This window comes from Eurytemora carolleeae, unplaced genomic scaffold, assembly GCF_000591075.1.
Source record: "Eurytemora carolleeae unplaced genomic scaffold, Eaff_2.0 scaffold82, whole genome shotgun sequence".
Classification (NCBI taxonomy): domain Eukaryota; kingdom Metazoa; phylum Arthropoda; class Copepoda; order Calanoida; family Temoridae; genus Eurytemora; species Eurytemora carolleeae.
The window spans coordinates 373,852-394,991 of NW_019396126.1; the positions used below are offsets into that span (position 1 = coordinate 373,852).

The 21,140-nt window shown below is 32.3% G+C and overlaps 1 protein-coding gene across 2 annotated transcripts; it reads right to left on the minus strand.

Moving 5' to 3' along the window:
• Positions 1-10,927: 10,927 nt before the first annotated feature.
• Positions 10,928-19,969, minus strand: LOC111695731 (uncharacterized). 2 transcript variants are annotated; one of them, XM_023465155.1, is made up of 8 exons: positions 19,862-19,969; positions 16,883-16,915; positions 14,515-14,708; positions 13,685-13,927; positions 13,398-13,482; positions 12,505-12,623; positions 12,298-12,422; positions 10,928-12,222 (listed from the first exon to the last, which is right to left on the minus strand). In XM_023465155.1, the coding sequence occupies exons 1-8, from the start codon at positions 19,960-19,962 to the stop codon at positions 11,839-11,841; spliced, it is 1,284 nt and encodes a 427-aa protein (XP_023320923.1). In that variant the 5' UTR covers positions 19,963-19,969; the 3' UTR covers positions 10,928-11,838. The 2 variants fall into 2 exon arrangements, with proteins under 2 accessions (XP_023320923.1, XP_023320924.1); XM_023465156.1 differs by lacking the exon at positions 16,883-16,915.
• Positions 19,970-21,140: the final 1,171 nt, after the last annotated feature.

A 21,140-nucleotide genomic window follows, 5' to 3' on the forward strand; every position in this document is an offset into this window, starting at 1 on the left:
ATGTCCAATAATCGAAAATCTCTCCGTTAACTTCAGCTAATAAATATTGTTTAAGAAATACTAAAATTCAGTTATATAGATCTGAACCCATTTAGATTTTAATTTGAAATTAACTCAGGAATACTTCATAAGATTACTTAAGTATTATATTTCAAATTATTTCTTGCAATTATTTCGGAAGGATCGACGACAAAAAGTTAATAAAAGTTAATTAAAATCTACATACTGGAGTACATTTTCGAGTCTTTTTAAATCAATAAAAATCCTAATCCCTGTTTTTGGGCCACACTGTAGAATTGTCATTGCTATGTGTCAAAACTTTATATTTAACAATACATAATATGAATATGAATCGGTAAAATTATATATTTAATAGTTAATATAATTAGTTTGAATGTCATAAATTAAACTGCCAATCTCTTTGATCTCCATATTCATTTAATTTCTTTGTTGAAAATGCAATTGGAATAAATTAATAATTCTGAATTTAATAGAAATATTAATAGACATTAATAGACCTACACTTAAATAAACTCATTGACTCGTTATAAGCTATTTCACATTTTAGATTTGAAATTTAAAACGGAATTTCATCTGTATATTTGGTCGTTTTGAGATTTCCTGGTCGTTTTTAAAGTCTCCTCCTATATAGGTAACCCTGTATTATACTCAATAATAAATATTCTATATAGGTAACCCTGTATTATACTCAATAAATATATCCTATATAGGTAACCCTGTATTATACTCAATAAATATATCCTATATAGGTAACCCTGTATTATACTTAATAAATATATCATATATAGGTAACCCTGTATTATACTTAATAAATATATCCTTTATAGGTAACCCTGTATTATACTTAATAAATATATCCTATATAGGTAACCCTGTATTATACTTAATAAATATATCATAAATAAGTAACGCTGTATTATACTTAATAAATATATCCTATATAGGTAACTCTGTATTATACTTAATAAATATATCATTTATAGGTAACGCTGTATTATACTTAATAAATAATCTTATATAGGTAACCCTGTATTATACTTAATAAATCTATCATATGTAGGTGTAACCATGTATTAAACATTTTTGGAACTGTTTTTGAAAGAATAATAACGAGTTGCTGTTTTTGCGCCATTTTTGATTGTGTGATTTTAATTGATTTATGCCCCCCCCAAAAAAAAAAAAACTTTGTTTAGCTTTTTTCATCATCATTCTTTCTGAACAAATGTTGTATATTATCAACAAGTACAAATATCTGTTTGTAGGACTAGTGAGTAGGGAGGAAGGGGTTTATATAATCCTATTTATTTATAAAAATGTAATGTAATCTATACGTTACAAATAAGAGAATCCTAAGAGATGAAGCACTTGATATATTCTACGGTTTCTGTAGAAGAATATACTGATTTATATCCTCACACTCAACCACATTACTTTCCTTCCTCATCCTCTCATGCACTAAACACTGTTAGAAGAAACTCGAACGTGTTGGTCTTAATATTTAACGTAAACAGAGAGCATTTCAAAATTGCAAAATTACAAATATGTTATTTGTATAAAGGTTTGTGAGATATCTCTAACGATCTGTTCCTTATTTCTAACAAACTGTTCCTAATTTAAAATAAATTGTTTCTTATTTCAAACCAACTGTTCCTCATTTCGAGAAAATTGTTCGCAATTTCAAGAAAACTGTTCCTAATTCCGAACAAACTGTTCCTAATTTCGAACGAACTATAAACGTAATTTCGACCAAACATATTCCTAATTTCTAACAAACTGTTTCTTATTTTGAAAATGTGGTTCCTAATTTCGGACATAATGTCCCTAATTTCAAGCAAAGTGTTCCTTATTTCTAATGAGCTGTTCCTAATTTCAAACAGATTATTCGTAATTTGTAGCCACCTTTTCTTAATTTCGAATAAATTTGACTAGTTTAGAACAAACTGTTCCTTTTTTCGAACCAACTGTTCCTAATTTCGAGCAAACTATTCGTAATTTCAAGCCATCTGTTCCTAATTTCGAGCAAATTATTTGTAATTTCGAACCACCTGTTCCTAATTTCTAACAAACTGTTTCTAATTTCGAACAAACAGTTACTAATTTAGAGCAAACTATTTCTTATTTTGAACCAACTATTCGTAGTTTCAACCAACATATCTCTAATTTTGAAAATAATGTTCCTAATTTTGAGCAAACTGCTCTTAATTTCTAAAATATTATTCCTTATTTCGAACAAACCATTCCTTATTTCGAACAAACTGTTCCTAATTTCTAAAAAAAACTATTCCTAATTTCGAACAAATTTTTCCTTATTTCAAACTATTAAGCTGTGTCTAATTTCTTAAAAACGGTTCCTAATTTCTTAAAAACTGTTCCTGATTTCGTGCATTATTAGGGTACGGTACAATACTTACATTAATCCCAATTTTATCTTTTTTTTCTGAAGAATATTCACCTTATTGAGCTGATAGAACATTATCATTTGAAGAAGATCAAAACTCTTGAATTGAAAATTCTAAAATGAAACTCTTGAAATAAACTTACAAAATAAACGTTCTAAAATAAAAGCCCTGTAATACAACTCCGGAAACAAAACTCGGAAAACAAAATTCCTACAAAAACTTCTAAAAGAAAATTCTTAGAATAAAACTCCTAAAACCATTAAACAAAAGCCCTCCAAAAAAAAGTCGCACGAAATGAAACGCCATAATCATGCATAACCCAAAAAATAAAACTCCGAACACAAAACTGTTATTATAAACATGGATAATATAATATATATATAATTTAATGCAAGCACAGATTGATCATGTTGGATTTAAAATTAGATTGCACAAGTTAGATATCACGTAATTGAATTAGTTGTAAAACTTTAATAAAGTTTAACCTCAAATGGTACAAAGTCATGACTTAAGTACTTTTGAAATTTTCTTTCCATTTCTGATTTTTCATCCCAATTTTTCCTCAGACTTCGCCATGGATATACAGACAATTAAAGACCATAAATAGAAATAATTTCTATTTACCTGAGGCCGAAGTTAAAGAGTTTGAGCCGCGGCCTAAATTTGAGACTCGGCTCAAATATGGTTGGTTTCACTTAAAATTGTATTCAATGCTCTAAGATTTAAGCTGGCAGTGCTCAATTAAAACAGGTTTTTGGCGTATTTGAGACGCGGCTCAAATTCATTAAATTCCGAATCAGGTTTGTTCTCTCGGACAAGATCCCGATTCAGACTCTAATATGCTTGTGTGTAAAATGATTGTTCTCGTATTAAAGAATTCACAATCTTTTCCTTTTCTGGAATCGGGAACACGACGATGCCAATGTCATCCAAGTAATTTCCGATGATTCCGTTCCTAAGAGAAATCTTTGAGAAGTAAGATAGGCTGAGTTGTATAATACTCTACTCCCCTTGAACTTTATTTTTCTAATCCTCATATCTCTGCAACATGGATTAATAGACCTTTGATTTTGCTCGATCAACAGCCAAAGTTTGAAATATCAAATATTTTCACCATCATGTTTCAAAAATATCTAAATTAGAAAATTATAGTTTGTGGCGAAGAATCAGTTGCTTACCCGTCTAGTATTCCGTATTTGAGAAGTGAGTTCCCAGCCTCCTCTCTGCTCAGCTCACCCTGAGTAAATTAAATATTAAATCCGTCCTGCACGGAGTAGACAGAGACGAGAGATTTGTAGTGTTGGATGTAAACTCATTAATACATCTGGTATTAAGCTGGAAACTCTTGTATTGGATACCCTTAATCCCGTTCACTTTATCCTCTCCTTTGGATATCCTTGCTATGTTCTGACCAATAAGACTTATAAAGGAATTGAGTCTTTGGAACCCAATAAAATATTTAAACCTTAATATCTTTAGAACTCGATGTTGCAGTAAACCTTTGATATTTCAAACTCAGATTATTTGATCTAACAGAATTCATAGTTTGAAATATCTAAGGTCTGCAACATTTGGTTCCAAAGATATAGTGATTAGAAAATCAGAGTTTGTGGCAAAGACTCAATTCCTTTATTGCGTGAAGGATTTCCTGGCTTCTGATTGGCTGTTTGGTTTCTGCAAACGACACTCTGATTGGTTGAATTTTAGACACTTTCCTGGATATTAATGTAAGACTAAATTAATTTCCAGATTAATAAAAAGAGGAGATCAAGCATTGATCTCGATATCCACTTATACAATAGTTTTCAGCTCCGAAACTAGTTTTTTTTTGTAAAAACTAAACCAAATTTGATTTTGATTCAGTCACAGTTATTCTTCGCAAAATAATATTTTTCAAGAAGTTTCTGATCAATTCAAAAATAAAAATATTTGATCTTTACAATATTTGATTTTTACAATATTTGATCTTGGTTTATGGTATGTCAAATTTAAAAGAAAATAAACGTAAAAGTTGGCGAATCTACTGCGGAATTTTGCTGCCAACTCTGAAAATCTTTCTTCTCTTTCCGGTTCTTTATTTAACTTTAATCTAGAAGATAAAGAGAGGGGATGATTCTGAAGGAAAAAGTTTTCACACTTTTTGTGAACTATTTGAGAAAAGACAATGAAAAAAAGAAATAAGCCCTTTTTTAAGCTATTGAATATGGCAAAATGTAAAAATTATTGTAAACTGTATGTAAATTCATATAAAAAGTAAAAAAATTGAACTTTCTGGAAATAGTGAAGAGATAGAATTAGTTGAAAATTTATTTTGATTAAGTCCGACTTTCTTACTCTACACTGTAGTTACTATACAGGGTTACGCACGCAGGAGGAGAATTCAGAGACGTTTTCTATTTCAAGCTTTTCCCTTACATTCTTGGTTTACTTCAACTTCAAGCAATTGTTTCTTGTGCTGCCAAGTCATACAAAGACTTACATTATCAAGACTTTCAGATCGTTATATTTAATGAGTTTTAGGTCTTCATTAAAGGGAGTACCCGGCTATGTAAGGTAGTTGAACTGAGTATGTGGAAAACTTCTTTCGGATTCATTTGAGACATATCAAACTTTTTAAAGATTTGTAAATCCTGAGTTTGAGCGCAAATTCGACGTTCAAAACTCCTACTTTGGGGGTGGATACGTTTTCAGAATTAGTTTTTTTAATTATTAAATAACGACAACGAAAAATAAAGTAAAAATTATACAGTCATCTTTTTAACTTTAATAATTTATTTTAATTAAATTTTACAATATTTTTAAATTTCAATATGATATCAGATGGAAACATTTTGAGACATCTATATTTCTTGTTTTTCATTCTTTCTTCTTGATCGTCCATTCCTTGTCCACCCTTCAATCATACTTTGGCTAATTTTGAAAATAAAAATAAATGAAATTTTTGGATGTTTTCTGCAGCTAGCCAAATTGCAGAGGCAGAACTATTTTTGGGAGCCCTGTATCTATATTCTTTCTTGTTTGTTATTAAATTTTGCTTCAGTCATGTTACTGAGTCAACTCCTGCATTCCTAACACACTTTCAATAACATTTTCTTGATGGAGGGAGAGGGGTGAGGGGGGCGTTTTACACATTTTCCAGTTTTTTTTATCTCGAGTAGGACATAGAGGGGGGGGGATGGGACGTCTGCCATCCTGTGTATTTGTCTTTTACATTTTTTACATTTTATGTCGTCGTTATTTAATAATTTAAGAAAAACTAGTTCTGAAAACGTATCCACCCCCAAAGTAGGAGTTTTGAACATCGAATTTGCGCTCAAACTCAGGATTAACAGATCTTTACAAAAGTTTAATATGTCTCAACTGAATCCGAAAGAAGCTTTCCACAACACTGCATACTCAGTTACTTACATAGCCGGTCACTCCCTTTAATGAATTATTCTTTGTCATGTTTTATATTAAAATTACTATTTAAGAATTCTAATCTTTTGATATAAAAAATATATTAAATTTTCCATAAAAGATTTAATCTCATGATTATATGAAAATTAAAAAAATTACCTTAATTCTCATATTGGAGAGTTATGGATTAAAATGTATATGAGAGCAAGGATGTAATATAGGTTTATGTGAAAGTAGGTATATAAAGTATATGTACATGAAACCAGGGATATAAAGTATTTTTACATGTACATAAAACCAGGGATATAAAGTATATTTACATGAAACCAGGGATATAAAGTATATTTACATGAAACCAGGGATATAAAGTATATTTACATGAAACCAGGGATATAAAGTATATTTACATGAAACCAGGGATATAAAGTATATTTACATGAAACCAGGGATATATAATATATTTACATGCAACCAGGATATAAAGTATATTTACATGAAACCAGGGATATAAAATATATTTACATGAAACCAGGGATATAAAATATATTTATATGAAACCAGGATATAAGAAATCTTCTTTCCACTCCTTCGAACTCTGATTCCTTCTGCTTGTTTGTCTTCTCACTTTCCTGATATATTTAAAGGGAATGTTTGCGATAAATAAATGTAAGTTTAAGATGAACCATAAAAACTAAAATTTGATTTGTATTACTTTATAAAAAAAATGTTTCTGTAAAGATAATTCAAACCATGCCTCCACAGAAACAGAAACATTTTTAATGTTTCCTTTAAGGTCAAGTTCAAAAGTACATCATATAATTTTAATGTTTCCTTTAAGGTCCAGTTCAAAAGTACATCATGTAATTTTAATGTTTCCTTTAAGGTCAAGTTCAAAAGTACATCATAGAATTTTAAAGGGAACCTAAATGAAAAAATATTAAAATTAAAATACGAGCGTGCCTAAAATTTGCTGAATATGATTTCTTTAAACTTTGCCGCGGCTAGAACAGGCTGGGGGCCGAGCGCTGCGGCTAGGACATACTTTGGAAGTTGCCACTTGAAAAATTGGAAGTTTCCATTTCGGAAAATACCCTTGGGAAGTTGCCATTTGGGAAAAATCCTTTGGGAAAGTATCATAAAACTATATTATCCCTATATCTTTACAACCTGATGGTGTAAACCTTTCATATTTCAAACTATAATTATTTGATCTAAAAGAATTTATAGTTTAAAACATTGCGTTGCGTTGCAAAGATATGGGGACTAGAAAGTCTGAGTTTGTGGCAAAGGCTGAATTCCTTTGGTGTGGGGAATGTACATTGATAACCAGCAAACAATGTATTAGGAATAAGACATTATAGCAAGTGGATTAGATGTTGTTACGAAGCAAATGGTTTTAGTTCAAACTTATTAAATCACTAATTTATTGAAATGAGTCAGTTTACACTGCACTATTGCTCATGCTCATTATTACTGGAATCTTAAAGTCGTCTTCGTATTTCAAAGTTTTCTGGTTATCACTGTACATATGTAAACAGTATAGAGAACTATAATATTGTAACCATCTACATGTTAAACTCTACCTGTGAATCTCGTCCAAGAAATCGTCTTTAGAAACAAGTAGTCCGCAAGAACCACGGAAATCCATTGGTACATGAACCAGGATACTAAATAGATAGATAGGTTTTATGTGTACATAGACTGGAGTACCGGTACATGAACCAGGATACTAAATAGATAGATAGGTTTTATGTGTACATAGACTGGAGTACTGGTACATGAACCAGGACACTAAATAGATAGATGGGTTTGATGTGTACATAGACTAACTGTCTCGTAAACATCGTAATTTGTTGTTGCTTATCTTTCGGCAGTTTGAAATAATAACTATAACAAGTTTTCATTTGTTTAAATTTGTTTTAATCAAAAAAATTGCGGCAAAACTTTAAGTTTTGACCATGTATGCGAATTCTTTGATGTCATGTGAGTTACTACAAAAAAAAACATGGGTCTGATAGATTAACCTATTCTGACGTTTATTGGATACAAACAAACATACAAGGATACTCAGAATACAAGGGATGAGACTTCGGCGACAAATTATTTCAAGTCTTATCCTATATAGGTAACCCTGTGTGTCTGTTCATTTATGCAATACTTATATACGAATTCTTTAGCTCAATTTTATTTTCTCTATTTCCGAAATATGTGTTTATACAGGCTCGGAACATGAGGCACAATAACACTGTGAAATTAAATTCAAGTTAATGTTTACAAAAAAGATAAATTTTTTTAATGTTAATCGTGGAACTAGATCCACGTTCATTCAATCCAACTATTTAACATTATGTAATATCCATTACATTGTATATGTGCCTCAGCCCCGTAGGACGTATTATTGATATTCTATATATTATGTCTTTAATCATATTTACTCAGGATACATAGCTTTAGATAAATATATCTATGATATCGAGAAGAGAATTTGACGACTTTAATCTAAAGATCGATATATAAATATATTATTCAATTTTGATGGAATTTATATACCTAATATTTCCCGTTGTAGGGTGATTAAGTGACTTTATCGCCCTACAACTTTTTCAATCTGCTATTAAAATTTCAAATTTCATACCAAATTTGTCTCATTGTAGGGTGATAAAGTTACTTAAAGAATTTGAGTAAAGCTGAATAAAACTATATATATGTTATTGAAATGGGTATCATGCGTGCGAACAAGTTTTTGCTGTGATTTTTAATTTTTCTAGTTTGTTTTTGATCAAAATAAAAATCCAAGCAAAAACTTTTTCGCACTTAATAATACCCTTTACAATGACATAAATAGATGTATCATTAAATTACATAATTGTACATAGATGTATCTTTTAAGCAAACACCTTAATGAAGGAATAATAAGCTGAAGGTTGAATTAAGTTTGCAAAAGACTAAAACAAAAATGTTGAACTGTTTAAATCTTACGGTTAAAAAACCATACCAAAATCTGTAACATTCTCGTAAACACAACCATGCATGAAATTTGGCTATTGGGGGGGGGGGCGGAGCAAAAATAAAAAAAACTATACCCCCCCTTCTTCACGCAAAGCTAACAAGATCTAATTCTGTCCGGTCTGCATAGAAATAAACTCATTTAAGTTTTGATCGTCATTCTTAATCCATCAAAAAGAGTTTATTGGACCTTTACATACTTTAATTTAGCCCAACAAAAGTGTAAAATAAAAAGAATACAAAATGGGTTCGAAAGTTCATTGTTAATATCATAAATACATTTAACTTACTCTTTTCCTTCATTGTTTTCTATTTGTTGAATCTGATGATTGTCTGGTATTGATGATGCCTGGTTGTGTTTTCCTCCTCCTAGATATTTAAATGCACTTCTCATCCTACTCTGTAGAGTACTAGCCTCAGTTTGGAAACCTGGAATATCCTCCCGGTCCCTGGAACCTCACGGAGCACAGAACCTCCTGGGCCCTGGCACCTCTTTGGATATAGAACCTCCAAGCTCCGGGTATCCTCAGTTGTTCCAAGAACCTTCCAGTTTTGGACCTTTTAGAGTTTAAAGACTCCTATAACTTAAAAAGTCCTGGTGTTTAAAGTCTCCTAGAGCTTTAAACATCCTGGAGAACCTTCTGTAGTTGAAAACCTTCTGTAGTTTAAAACCTTCTGTAGATTAAAACCTTCTGTAGCTTAAAACCTTCTGTAGCTTAAAACCTTCTGTAGCTTAAATCCTTCTGTAGTAGCTTAAAACCGTCTGTAGCTTAAATCCTTCTGTAGTAGCTTAAAACCTTCTGTAGCTTAAAACCTTCTGTAGCTTAAAATCTTCTGTAGCTTAAAACCTTCTGTAGCTTAAAGCCTTCTGGAGTTTAAAATCTTTTGGACTTTAAACCTTTTGGAGTTTAAAACCTTTAAACTTCTAAAGCTTCTGGAACTAGAAACCTTCAATAGCTTAAAACTTACTGGAGCTTAAAACAATCTGAGGCTTAGGGCCCTCGAGAGCTTAAAATATCCCGGAGATTAAAAAACTCTTGGAGATTAAACCCTCCTGGAGTCTAGAACCTTCGTGACCTTAAAGCCGTACGGAGCTTAGAAAATTTGGAAGCTTAAAACATCCCGGAGAATTATTTGTTTTATTAGACCACCCGGTCTCTAGAAAACACTTTTAAATCTCGGGCCGTCGAACCTTTTTATTCTCTTCAATCCTTGAAGGGCCGAAAAATGCAATTTTATGGGACCCTTTAATTCAATTTACAGCGGAACCCTTGAAACCTGATCTCTGATGAATGAGATATCTTAGTTTTTATAACTAAAATTGATTTCTCTGTAAAAGTGACTTGCCAATTTATGCAAGAGAGATTATGAAGGAAATTGTCAGAATTAACAACTTCAAGACAGAAAAACGATGATATCTTCCTTATTGCTACTCAGATAAAGATTAAAGGGTTCGTATCATTGTTAATCATACATGCCACTTCTTTGGAGTACCACCGGAAATTACGTCTACTATCCCCTTAAAAGAACCTCGACTGATTAGCGACGATTGCCTTATAGTTCTGCAAACCTGGAGAGAAATCTCTTATTTATTTATATTTCGTGCATCCTCGAATCCTCATATAATATTCTAATCCAATTCATCTTTAACGCAAACTGGTTGATGGATAAGAATAAGAATTACACACACGTTTTTTCATCTAAAAATCAATATAAATCAAACATTAATTATGTATCCACATGATTGTAAAGTGAATAATTTTAAACCACATAATAAATAATTGTTTTAATTACTCCATTTTAACTGCTCACGTACAAAAGGTAGAATTACAAAATGTAGAATGATCTTTACGAAACATTTTTGATCTATAGAGTCCTGAAGGAATTAGTTTTTGACATAAACTAAATATTTTCTAATCCCTATATCTTTACAAACTTAGTTTATTTAAACCAACAGAATTCATAGTTAATGAAGTATCGAAGATGTACGGAAATATGGGGAGAAAGAAAATTAGAGTGTGTGGCAAAGATTCAATTCCTTTCCCAGCGTAAAGCTGTAAAATGAACTATGATGTGTTTAATATAAAAATAGTTTTGTTGAAAAACATATTTCTTGTTTATTTGTAAAATAATAATGTACAATGAATTTATTGAAGATAATTGCGCAGGAAGCAGAGAACCTGACAAGAGATGAGATCAAAGTTTGAGCCGAGCAAACATTACAGTACGCAGCAGTACAGTACAGTACGGAGTAGTAAATTACAGTACAGAGCAATACATTACAGTACGGAGCAGTACATTACAGTACAGAGCAGTACATTACAGTACGGAGCTGTACATTACAGTACGGAGCAGTACATTACAGGAAAGTATTTTAACTATTACATAAAGTGGTTGTACAATGTACATTACATTTAAATAATGTTTTGTTTTTGGGTGCAGTCTAAAATGCAGAACATAGTGTAAAATTACTTTAAACTGTACTGCATTGCAGTGTTGTACAATACAGTGTTGTACAATACAGTGTTGTACAATACAGTGCTGTACAATGCAGTGCTGCACAAAACAGTGTTGTGCAATCTACAATGCAGTGCTGTTCAATGCAGTGTTTTACAATGTAGTGCTGCACAAAACAGTGTTGTACAATCTACAATGCAGTGCTGTTCAATGCAGTATTGTACAATGTAGTGCTGCACAAAACAGTGTTGTGCAATCTACAATGCAGTGCTGTTCAATGCAGTGTTGTACAATGTAGTGCTGCACAAAACAGTGTTGTACAATCTACAATGCAGTGCTGTTCAATGCAGTGTTGTACAATGTAGTGCTGCACAAAACAGTGTTGTACAATATACAATGCAGTGCTGTTCAATACAGTGCTGTACAATGTAGTGCTGCACAAAACAGTGTTGTACAATCTACAATGCAGTCTGTTCAATGTAGTACAATTTACCAAAGAAGTACATTTTGCAATCAATTATTAAGTTAAGGAGGGGGAGGGAGGGGGGCTCTGTAGTTAGGAATCATTGATAACTTGTTGAAGGAGTTGAGAGAGAACTCTTGCTTCTGTATCCCTGTCTGTTGTCTGCAGTTCATTCAACTCTCCTAACCTACGGAGTAGCTCATCTCTGCTCAACACAACCTTTTGAAATATCGGAGTTGGATCCGAACTACCAAGACCTCGAGGTTTATGATGCGCAGTAAAAAGGTCTCGAGTTGGGTATCGTTGTTCAAGTAACGAACTTGAGGCTAGGTAATCTATCTCTTGGAGTTTCTGGAGAAATTTATTGGAATCTCCGGTATATTGACTAGATGCTCCTGGAAGAGGTGAAGAGGATTGTTCAGGTTCAGATACACCCGGAGAGAGGTTGCTTCCAGTCCGACCTTTTCCAGTTGGAACCTGAGAAATTCAAACTAATCGTCCATAATTATCCATGTTAAAAGTATATTTGTTTGTATTTATGTATATTTATACCTCAAAGGTTGTGATATCTATGAGAGGATGCATGTCCTGATTGAGGTTGAGTAAGGGTGCTCCAGGTAGGTAAGGACTAGGCCTGGCTGCTCTGCTCCCACTGGATAGGGTTGGATTAGCTCCGGCTATAAAAATGTGCAATTCTGTATTTTGTCTCAAAAGATACAAGTCTGCATAAACTTGGAATGATTCACACAATATCTATACCTGAGGATGAAGAGCAGTTTAGAGGTTGGAGAAGGTTTCTAGTTTGAAGAGTTTCTCTCCGACTGTTCTCAACCTCTACTAGGACAGCAGAGGGACGATGAGGATGATTATACCAACTCCTGAAGGAAATAATTACAATAAGGAAATAAGTCTTTGCCACAAACTCAAATTTTCTAATCCCTTTATCTTTGCTTTCTGATAGTGTAAACCTTTGATAATTGAAACTGAGACTATTTGACAAAATACGTACATACATAGCTTGAAATATCAAAATTTTACAACAGCAAAGATATAGGGATTAGAAAATCAGAGTTTAAGACAAAGACTTCACTCCTTTCAAGCTTTAAATCTTTCATAGGAATTCTCCTGCTTCCAAATCAGACATAAAAATTCAGAAACTTTTCACGAATATTAATTGAATAATATATTTAATATTTCAAATTAAAAATTAAATTCGTAGTCAAATTTACAAACAAAAAAAATGGTTATTTTAATTAGGGATTTTAATTGTATACACGGTGTGTGTGGGGGGTCAATATTTTGTTTTATTTATTAATCTTTATTTGTTTTCAAGGTTATAATGCAAAGACAGTTATTTCAGAGGTGTACGCATCTTTTGTACTGCAGTGTACTGTCTCTGGGCGGTAATGTAAATACATGATGGATGTCACAGCCTCACATGGGATCCATCTTTCACATAAAAAATCAATGAAATATTCTAGTTATAGGAAACTATATTGTGAATAATCAAAATTTTCAAACTACTAAACGAAAACTGATGCATCTATTCTTGTTTACAAATTTCTCCCAGAGAGAACTGGTTTCAATATGTACACAATGTATATGCAACTGCAATTTACTTTCCTTGCATTATACCCTTGTTTTAAACCAACCTGACAGCTCCGGTAACATCTAAAGAAATCCATCCATTCACACTTAAATCAACCATGATGGAATCTAGCATCACGGTCTCAGCAACTTTAAAATATAAGATGCCTGTGAAAAAAGTAGTTGAACTACGTAGACTAAGTTGAACCACTTCTCTTGTTCTTAAACCAGTACACACGATAAGTGCTTAGCACAATCCCCAATAATGTTTTAAAAGCTAAAAGATTGCACGTTTCTCGAGAATAAAAGTGAATTAAAGATTTAAATCTGAGTTTTTAGAAGATGAAATTACCAGCATCAGAGTTAGCATGGTTCTTGAGTTGAATCCAGGACGCAGTTATCCTCATCCTCTGCTCTCTAGGACAGTCTGGTGTGTCCTCGATCATCTCCGAGTGGAGCTTGAACATCCTTAGTCTGGCCTCGACTATACTGAGCAGAGTTCCAGGACGTGGAACTGGGAACTTGATTTTGAAGATTAGAATCTCTGAGTTTGGTGTATCAGGGAGCTGAAGGAGGTAGTTGTCGTCAATATCACCTGAGAAGTATATCATTAGTAAATTTTTTTTAAAATCTAACACACCGAATCATAAAAAAGAGAGAAAAATAGAAAAATCAACAGAGGCAAAATTATCTTAAGACACCTATTTTCAACTGGAAATTGTAAGGAAAATACAGGTTTGCTCTAACCGAGGCAAACTTTAAACTTTAAATTGCCAAAGGATTGATGATTTTACAATAAACGGGAAAACTTTAAACTTTAAATTGCCAAGGATTGATGATTTTACGATAAATGGGAAAACTTTAAACTTTAAATTGCCAAAGGATTGGTGATTTTACAATAAACGGGAAAACTTTAAACTTTAAATTGCCAAAGGATTGGTGATTTTATAATAAATGGGAAAATTTTAAACTTTAAATTGCTAAAGGATCGATGATTTTACAATAAACGGGCAAACTTTCATCTAAAAATTGCTAAAAAATGGAACTTTAACTGGGCTTTTAGTGAAAAATTGCAGGAGAGATATGGAGAATACTTTTAACTAAAAATTGCCAAACAAATGAGATTTTCTATTAAACACCGCCAGGAAATATCCAGTTAACAAGATTTGGATAGAAACTTACACTCTGGGAAGAAGCTCTGAACCCTTTCTGTGAAATCCATCGGATACTGAGATATATCCAACTTGGACCTGGAGTCTCCTGGTACCTGGATACCATCCATCAATCCATCCGTCCCACTCGGCATACTCTTCCCTTTCCAGTTGAACAGGGTTTCTACATGATCCTTGATGCTTTGCTTCCTGGCTTGTCGGGCTCTAAATCAGTTCAATAAAAATATTAACAATAGGAGTTAAATAACGACAAATTTTCTCAGAAACTCAAGAAACGATTTTTACAAATTTTAACAAATTCCTTTTTGCAACGATTGCAAAATTCCTGAAAAATGTGCCCCAGTGTGACTGTTGCAAAATGGCAAAAAGTGCAGAAGGTCCCATCTTACCCAGGTACCTTTCTCCAGACCCTAACCTTACTTAAGTACCTTGCTTCATACCCTAAACCTTACTTAGGTACCTTGCTTCATACCCTAAATCTTACCCAGGTACCTTTCTCCAGACCCTAACCTTACTTAAGTACCTTGCTTCATACCCTAAACCTTAATTAGGTACCTTGCTCCAAACCCTAAACCGTACTCAGGTACCTTGCTTCATACCCTAAATCTTACCCAGGTACCTTTCTCCAGACCCTAACCTTACTTAAGTACCTTGCTTCATACCCTAAACCTTACCTAGGTAACTTTCTTCATATTCAACCTTACTTAGGTACCTTGCTTCATACCCCAAACCTTACCCAGGTACCTTTCTTCAGACTAAACCTTACTTAGGTACCTTGCTTCATACCCTAAACCTTACTTAGATACCTTGCTTCATACCCTAAACCTTACCCAGGTACCTTGCTCCAAACCCTAAACCGTACTCAGGTACCTTGCTTCAGACCCTAAACTCAGCTTGGTACCTTGCTCCGGAATTTAAACCTGACTCAGTTATCTAGCTCTAGACCCTAAACCTTACTCACCATTCAGGTACCTTGCTGCAGACCATAAGCCTAACTCAGATAACTTGCTCCAGACCCTAAACCTTACCCAGGTACCCGGCTGCTGACCCTAAACTTTACTCAATTACAGTCAGTCATGCAAGTTCACAACTTATCGTCCATTTTTTAAGTTGTCCTTAAAGGGACTGTGAAGGAAAAATGAAAGCGGGTATAGGCTGAAACCTGAGAATCTCAGGAGTTGATTGAGACCTGTAAGACATCTAGCTGATGTTCCTGTCTCGCGAAATTGACATAAAGCTGACATAAAATTATACCAAAATGTATATTTGTAAGATATACGTCCGTATCCCCGTGACCAGAACTCCCTCCAATAGCAAAGCAGTATACTGGTCACGTGTTACAGACGGAGAAGCATGACAATAGTACTGCACTACCATTGGTTGGAGTTCAGGTCCCATGATCCGGACGTGTAAATAATATTATCAATTGTATCTATTAAAAATGAAAAATTATCAAATTTTAATAATAATAGGAGCAAACCTGAGTTTCTCAGGCTCCTTTGGAATATTGTCGTTTTCAGATTGGTTGCACATTTGTTGATTATGGTCAGTTTAATACAACGAATCTTATAAAAAATTTAACAAATATACGTTTTGGTATATTTTTTACACAGTTTTATGTCAATTTTTCGAGACAGGAACATCAGCTAGGCGTCTTGAAGGTCTCGATCAACTGAGATTCTCATGTTTCATCCTATACCCCCTTATAGTTTTCCTTCACAGTCCCTTTAAATCCTTTATTGTCCTCTTTTTCTAGAATAGAATTAAGGAAAATTCCAAACTGAAAATATTCGCGTCAGAGTTTCTAAGCTCACACTGACGCATATTTTGACTTATGAGTATGTCTTTATACATGTATCTAGTATATGTACAATTCATATGTTCGTTGTATGTGCTGTACACTTATGAGTTTATATATGTCCAATTCATATGTTCGTTGTATATGTACTGTACACTTCTGAGTATATATATCTTTATACATGAATTTAGTGTATGTACAATTCATATATTCGTTGTATGTACTGTACACTTATGAGTATATATATCTTTATACATGAATCTAGTATATGTACAATTCATATGTTCAGTTGTATGTACTGTACACTTATGAGTATATATATCTTTATACATGAATCTAGTATATGTACAATTCATATGTTCAGTTGTATGTACTGTACACTTTACAGGTTAAATAAAAGAAAAAAATTATGGAGAAATAGTTTTCGGTGGAACTACTTTAGATGGGTTGGGTTGGGTTAGGTTAGAGGTTATTAGTAAAAAACAGAGAAAACATTGTTACAAACACTCCGGATTAGTCTGTGAGCTGGACAGGGTTACGACAGGACCCGGAGACAGGGAGAACACTGTTTAAATCTTACCTAGCGGATACAGATAACAAGGAACTGTCCGGACTAAACATATTAGTTTTTAATTAAATTCTCCTCGTCAATCATAATAAAAGTTAAGAAAATGAGTTTTCAACATTTTAGATTTAAAACAAGTAACAGAAATATCTTTATCCTTCACCTCGTATTTTAATCCTCCAGAAATAAAAAACTTTAAGTGCAAAACAGTTTTTTTGCATCAGTAGAACTTGAAGGTGTTCAAAAAACAGATAATAACAAAGCCTTTTTTAAACCGATTTTACATATTTGATATCTACTCTTATATTCTCTTTTGTCAAAAACTCGAATTTACAAGTCCCAATATCTTTTCAACCAGGGGTAAAAATGTTTCAAACTTAAACTATTTGATCTCACAGAATTCAGAGCTTTAAATGTCTCCGAAATTAGGTTACAAAGATATAGATAATAAGAATAGATAAAAAACTTCGGCTTTGGCATGAAAAAATCTCTCTGTACATATTTAATTTAGTGATACTTTCAGATTAAAGTTTTTTTTTCAGAGATCGAAAAAATATGAAGTGAGTTTTTGCCACAAACTTAAATTTTCGAATCCTTAAACCTTTGCCACCTGCTAGTGTTAACCTATAAACTTAGATTACTTGAAGAATTCATAGTTTGAAATATATATGGTCTGTGACAATGGGTTGCAAAGACATTGGGATAAGTTTGTGACAAATACTAAATTCCTTTCTACGACATTCTGGTATAAACTTAATCCATTTGAAATCAAAATAAATTTTAAGCGCCATTAGTTACGAATTGCATTCAAAACAATCTTTAATACGCTATTCAATCATTTGGCAAAGAAATGAATAACGTTACAGTGACAATAAACAAGAAATTTAAAACTGGAAAAAACTGTAATATTGTTTGTAAAGTCTCAGTCTCCCCCCCCCCTCTCCTATACAGACAATTATTCCCTGCCAGCAGATTTGCGAATTTAGTCTCCTATAAATATTGGCGAGGAATTTAGCACAAATGACAATCTAAGCAGATAAATGAACATTAATGAGATTCTTTGACCTCTCAGATCATTATTCTACAGTTTACGTATTTCCCCCTTCTACGAGCAACGAGAAACTTGAATTAACAACAAAAATGTAAAAAAAGAAAAAATTTCAATTTCTAGATAAAATAATGACTCTTGAAAGTTAGTGTTTCCCGTAAAACTGTTAGATTCTGAGGGAAAAAATAATATTTACGAAAGAACTATGATTTTCTTATCCCTATATCTTTGCAACCCACTATCGTAGACCTTAAATTTAGTAAACTAAGAATTTGTTAGATCAATTAGTCCAAGTTTGAAATACGTCTTTGCAATCCAATGTCGTAGATCTTAGATATTTTAAGCTATGTATTCTGTTAGATCAAATAATCTTGTTTGAAATATCAAAGGTTTACACCACTCTAGGTGTCTAAGATATATGGATTAGAAAATTTGAGTTTGTGGCAAAGACTCAATTCCTTTTTTATAATTGCCAAAATATCTGATCATTTACTTTTCAGATCTTTTAATCGATCAGAGAAATCTTTCTTCTTCTTTTAAGAATTACAAGCTGAAGTGCCCGGCGTTTCCCGTGGAATTTTTAAAGAAAAAATATATCTATTTTTGAAAGAAAAAAATTCCATTTAAAAATATATTTCGAATTTTTTAGCGTATGTTACTCTTCGGGCACCCATGGGTTCCCTAAAAATTCAGCCCATTCGGTCCAGCCGTTTGGCCGGAAATAGGGAATATATAAACTTGTTTTATTATATAGATAATGTAGTTTATTTTTATGCTGTTAACATGGTGTTGTTTTAGAATGATAACAAGAGTATTCCTTTCTAGAGATTGGCATTATTTAGAGGACCGTTTATCATTTAGAGGACCGTTTTTCATTTAGAGGACCGTTTATCATTTAGAGGACAGTTTATCATTTAGAGGACCGTTTATCATTTAGAGAACCGTTTATCATTTAGAGGACTATTTTTGAACATTCCAGCTATTTTGGAATTAAAAGCATTCCCGAAGTGATCTGAGATATCCTGCTTTAGAATTTTATGCTTGATAAGTTTGCATTCTTTACTTTACACAACATTTTTTCTCTGACCAAAGATATAAACCAAAACAATTTTTCAAAATGATTTATTAAACGATTTTACTAATCGTTTTGACAAATCGCTTTTAGAATTAGACTTCGGATAGTATATTGCATTAATAAACTATATATTTGTTAGACTCGTCAATTCTTGTCAATTCTTTGGATGTTGTTAAAATACTTAAAATCTTAATGTATGGGACAAAGAAATTGATTACTCTCTTCAAACTTTGATTTTCCAATCTCAATATCTTTTCAAGCAAATAGTGTAAAGCTTTGATATTTAAAACTATGAATTAGGCAAGGTGAAATATTAAAAGTCAGAAATACCAAGGGTTCTATGAATTAGAAACTGAAAGTTTAAAGAGAGTAATTAGTTCATTTGCTTGTTTTCTGTTGTTTTTTTAAATCTATTGAAATCTAAGTTTTCGTTTAAAATTGAAAAAAAAACAATTTAGCTGATTATTTCGGAGTTGAAATTAAAAATTAAAATATCGAAGATTTTAAGTAAATACAACTAAAGGAATTGAGTTTTTGCCCCAAACTCTGATTTTCTAATATCTGTGCAACCCAATGTTGTAGATCTGTGATATTTCATATAAAAATTATGTTAGATCAAATAGTTAAAGTTTGTAACATCAAAGGCTTACACTATTAGGTTACAAAGATGGATTCGAAAATTTAATTTTCTGGAAAAACTACTTTGTCAAATACATTGAAATAAATAAATGTTTATGATTACATACCGATTCAACAATGAACATACATGCATACTGTCTTCATTATAAGGTTTACAGTATCTTCTTCTGGTTAGAATATTTGGTTTTAAAAAGAAATGTTGGAATGAATTGAAACTAAAAAATATAATTACCTTTCTCTATTAAGCCGATGAGCTCTGATATATTCATCCCTGGATTGTGAGAGAACCTGACCAATGAGTAGGATGGAGAGAAGGAACGTAAACGAACCCATGTTTTAAACTAACACCTTCTGCTCATCCTACCCCTGATATATAGGGGAACCGGAGCGCTCTACTTCGCTCTCTCCGATACTTGCTTTCTCGTCGTTATATCCAAACATGGCCGGGTAGATGGATATAATTTACTACAGGATACAAGTTCTTAATCCAACCCTTGGTAGATGGATATCATTTACTACAGGATACAAGTTCTTAATCCAACCCTTGGTAGATGGATATCATTTACTACAGGATANATATATATATACATTATACATACCTAAATATACACATTATACATACATATATATATACATTATACATACCTATATATATATACATTATACATACCTATATATATACATTATACATACATATATATATACATTATACATACCTATATATATATACATTATACATACCTATATATATACATTATACATACATATATATATACATTATACATACCTATATATATATACATTATACATACCTATATATATACATTATACATACATATATATATACATTATACATACCTATATATATATACATTATACATACCTATATATATACATTATACATACATTTATATATACATTATACATACCTATATATACAACCAGGGCCAGAGCGGTGAATAACTGAACCCTGCATCTAAACGCATAAGAACCTGTCGGGGAGTTTTTCCCACTTCGGGAAAGTGGGTGAGGGGGGTTTTTATCCGGGTTAAAACGGTATACGTCTGGTTCCTGCCTCTTTTTACAATTCTAACTCCAAAAGTACCAGGAAACCATGGATTCCTATACGTCTAGCAGGTCTCAAGTATACAAGTAAATATTAGAAAGAAAGAAAGAAGAGAATCTAACATTTGAATAAATGAATAAATGAATAAATGAATAAATGAATAAATGAATAAATGAATAAATGAATAAATGAATAAATGAATAAATGAAATGAATAAATGAATAAATAAATAAATGGAGGTAGATAAATATATAAATGAATGAAAAAGTAAAAAGAGAGAAAAATTAATATTTGGTTTGGTTAGATGGTTGTACTGTGAAGTGTGTGTACAATGCACTATTAAGTGCATATGAACTGGGTGTAAAACTTCTTCTTGATACAACTGCAACCTGTCAGAACAAGAGTGAAGGATGCAAAGAAGTGCATTTATTCATTTGTTGAAGGG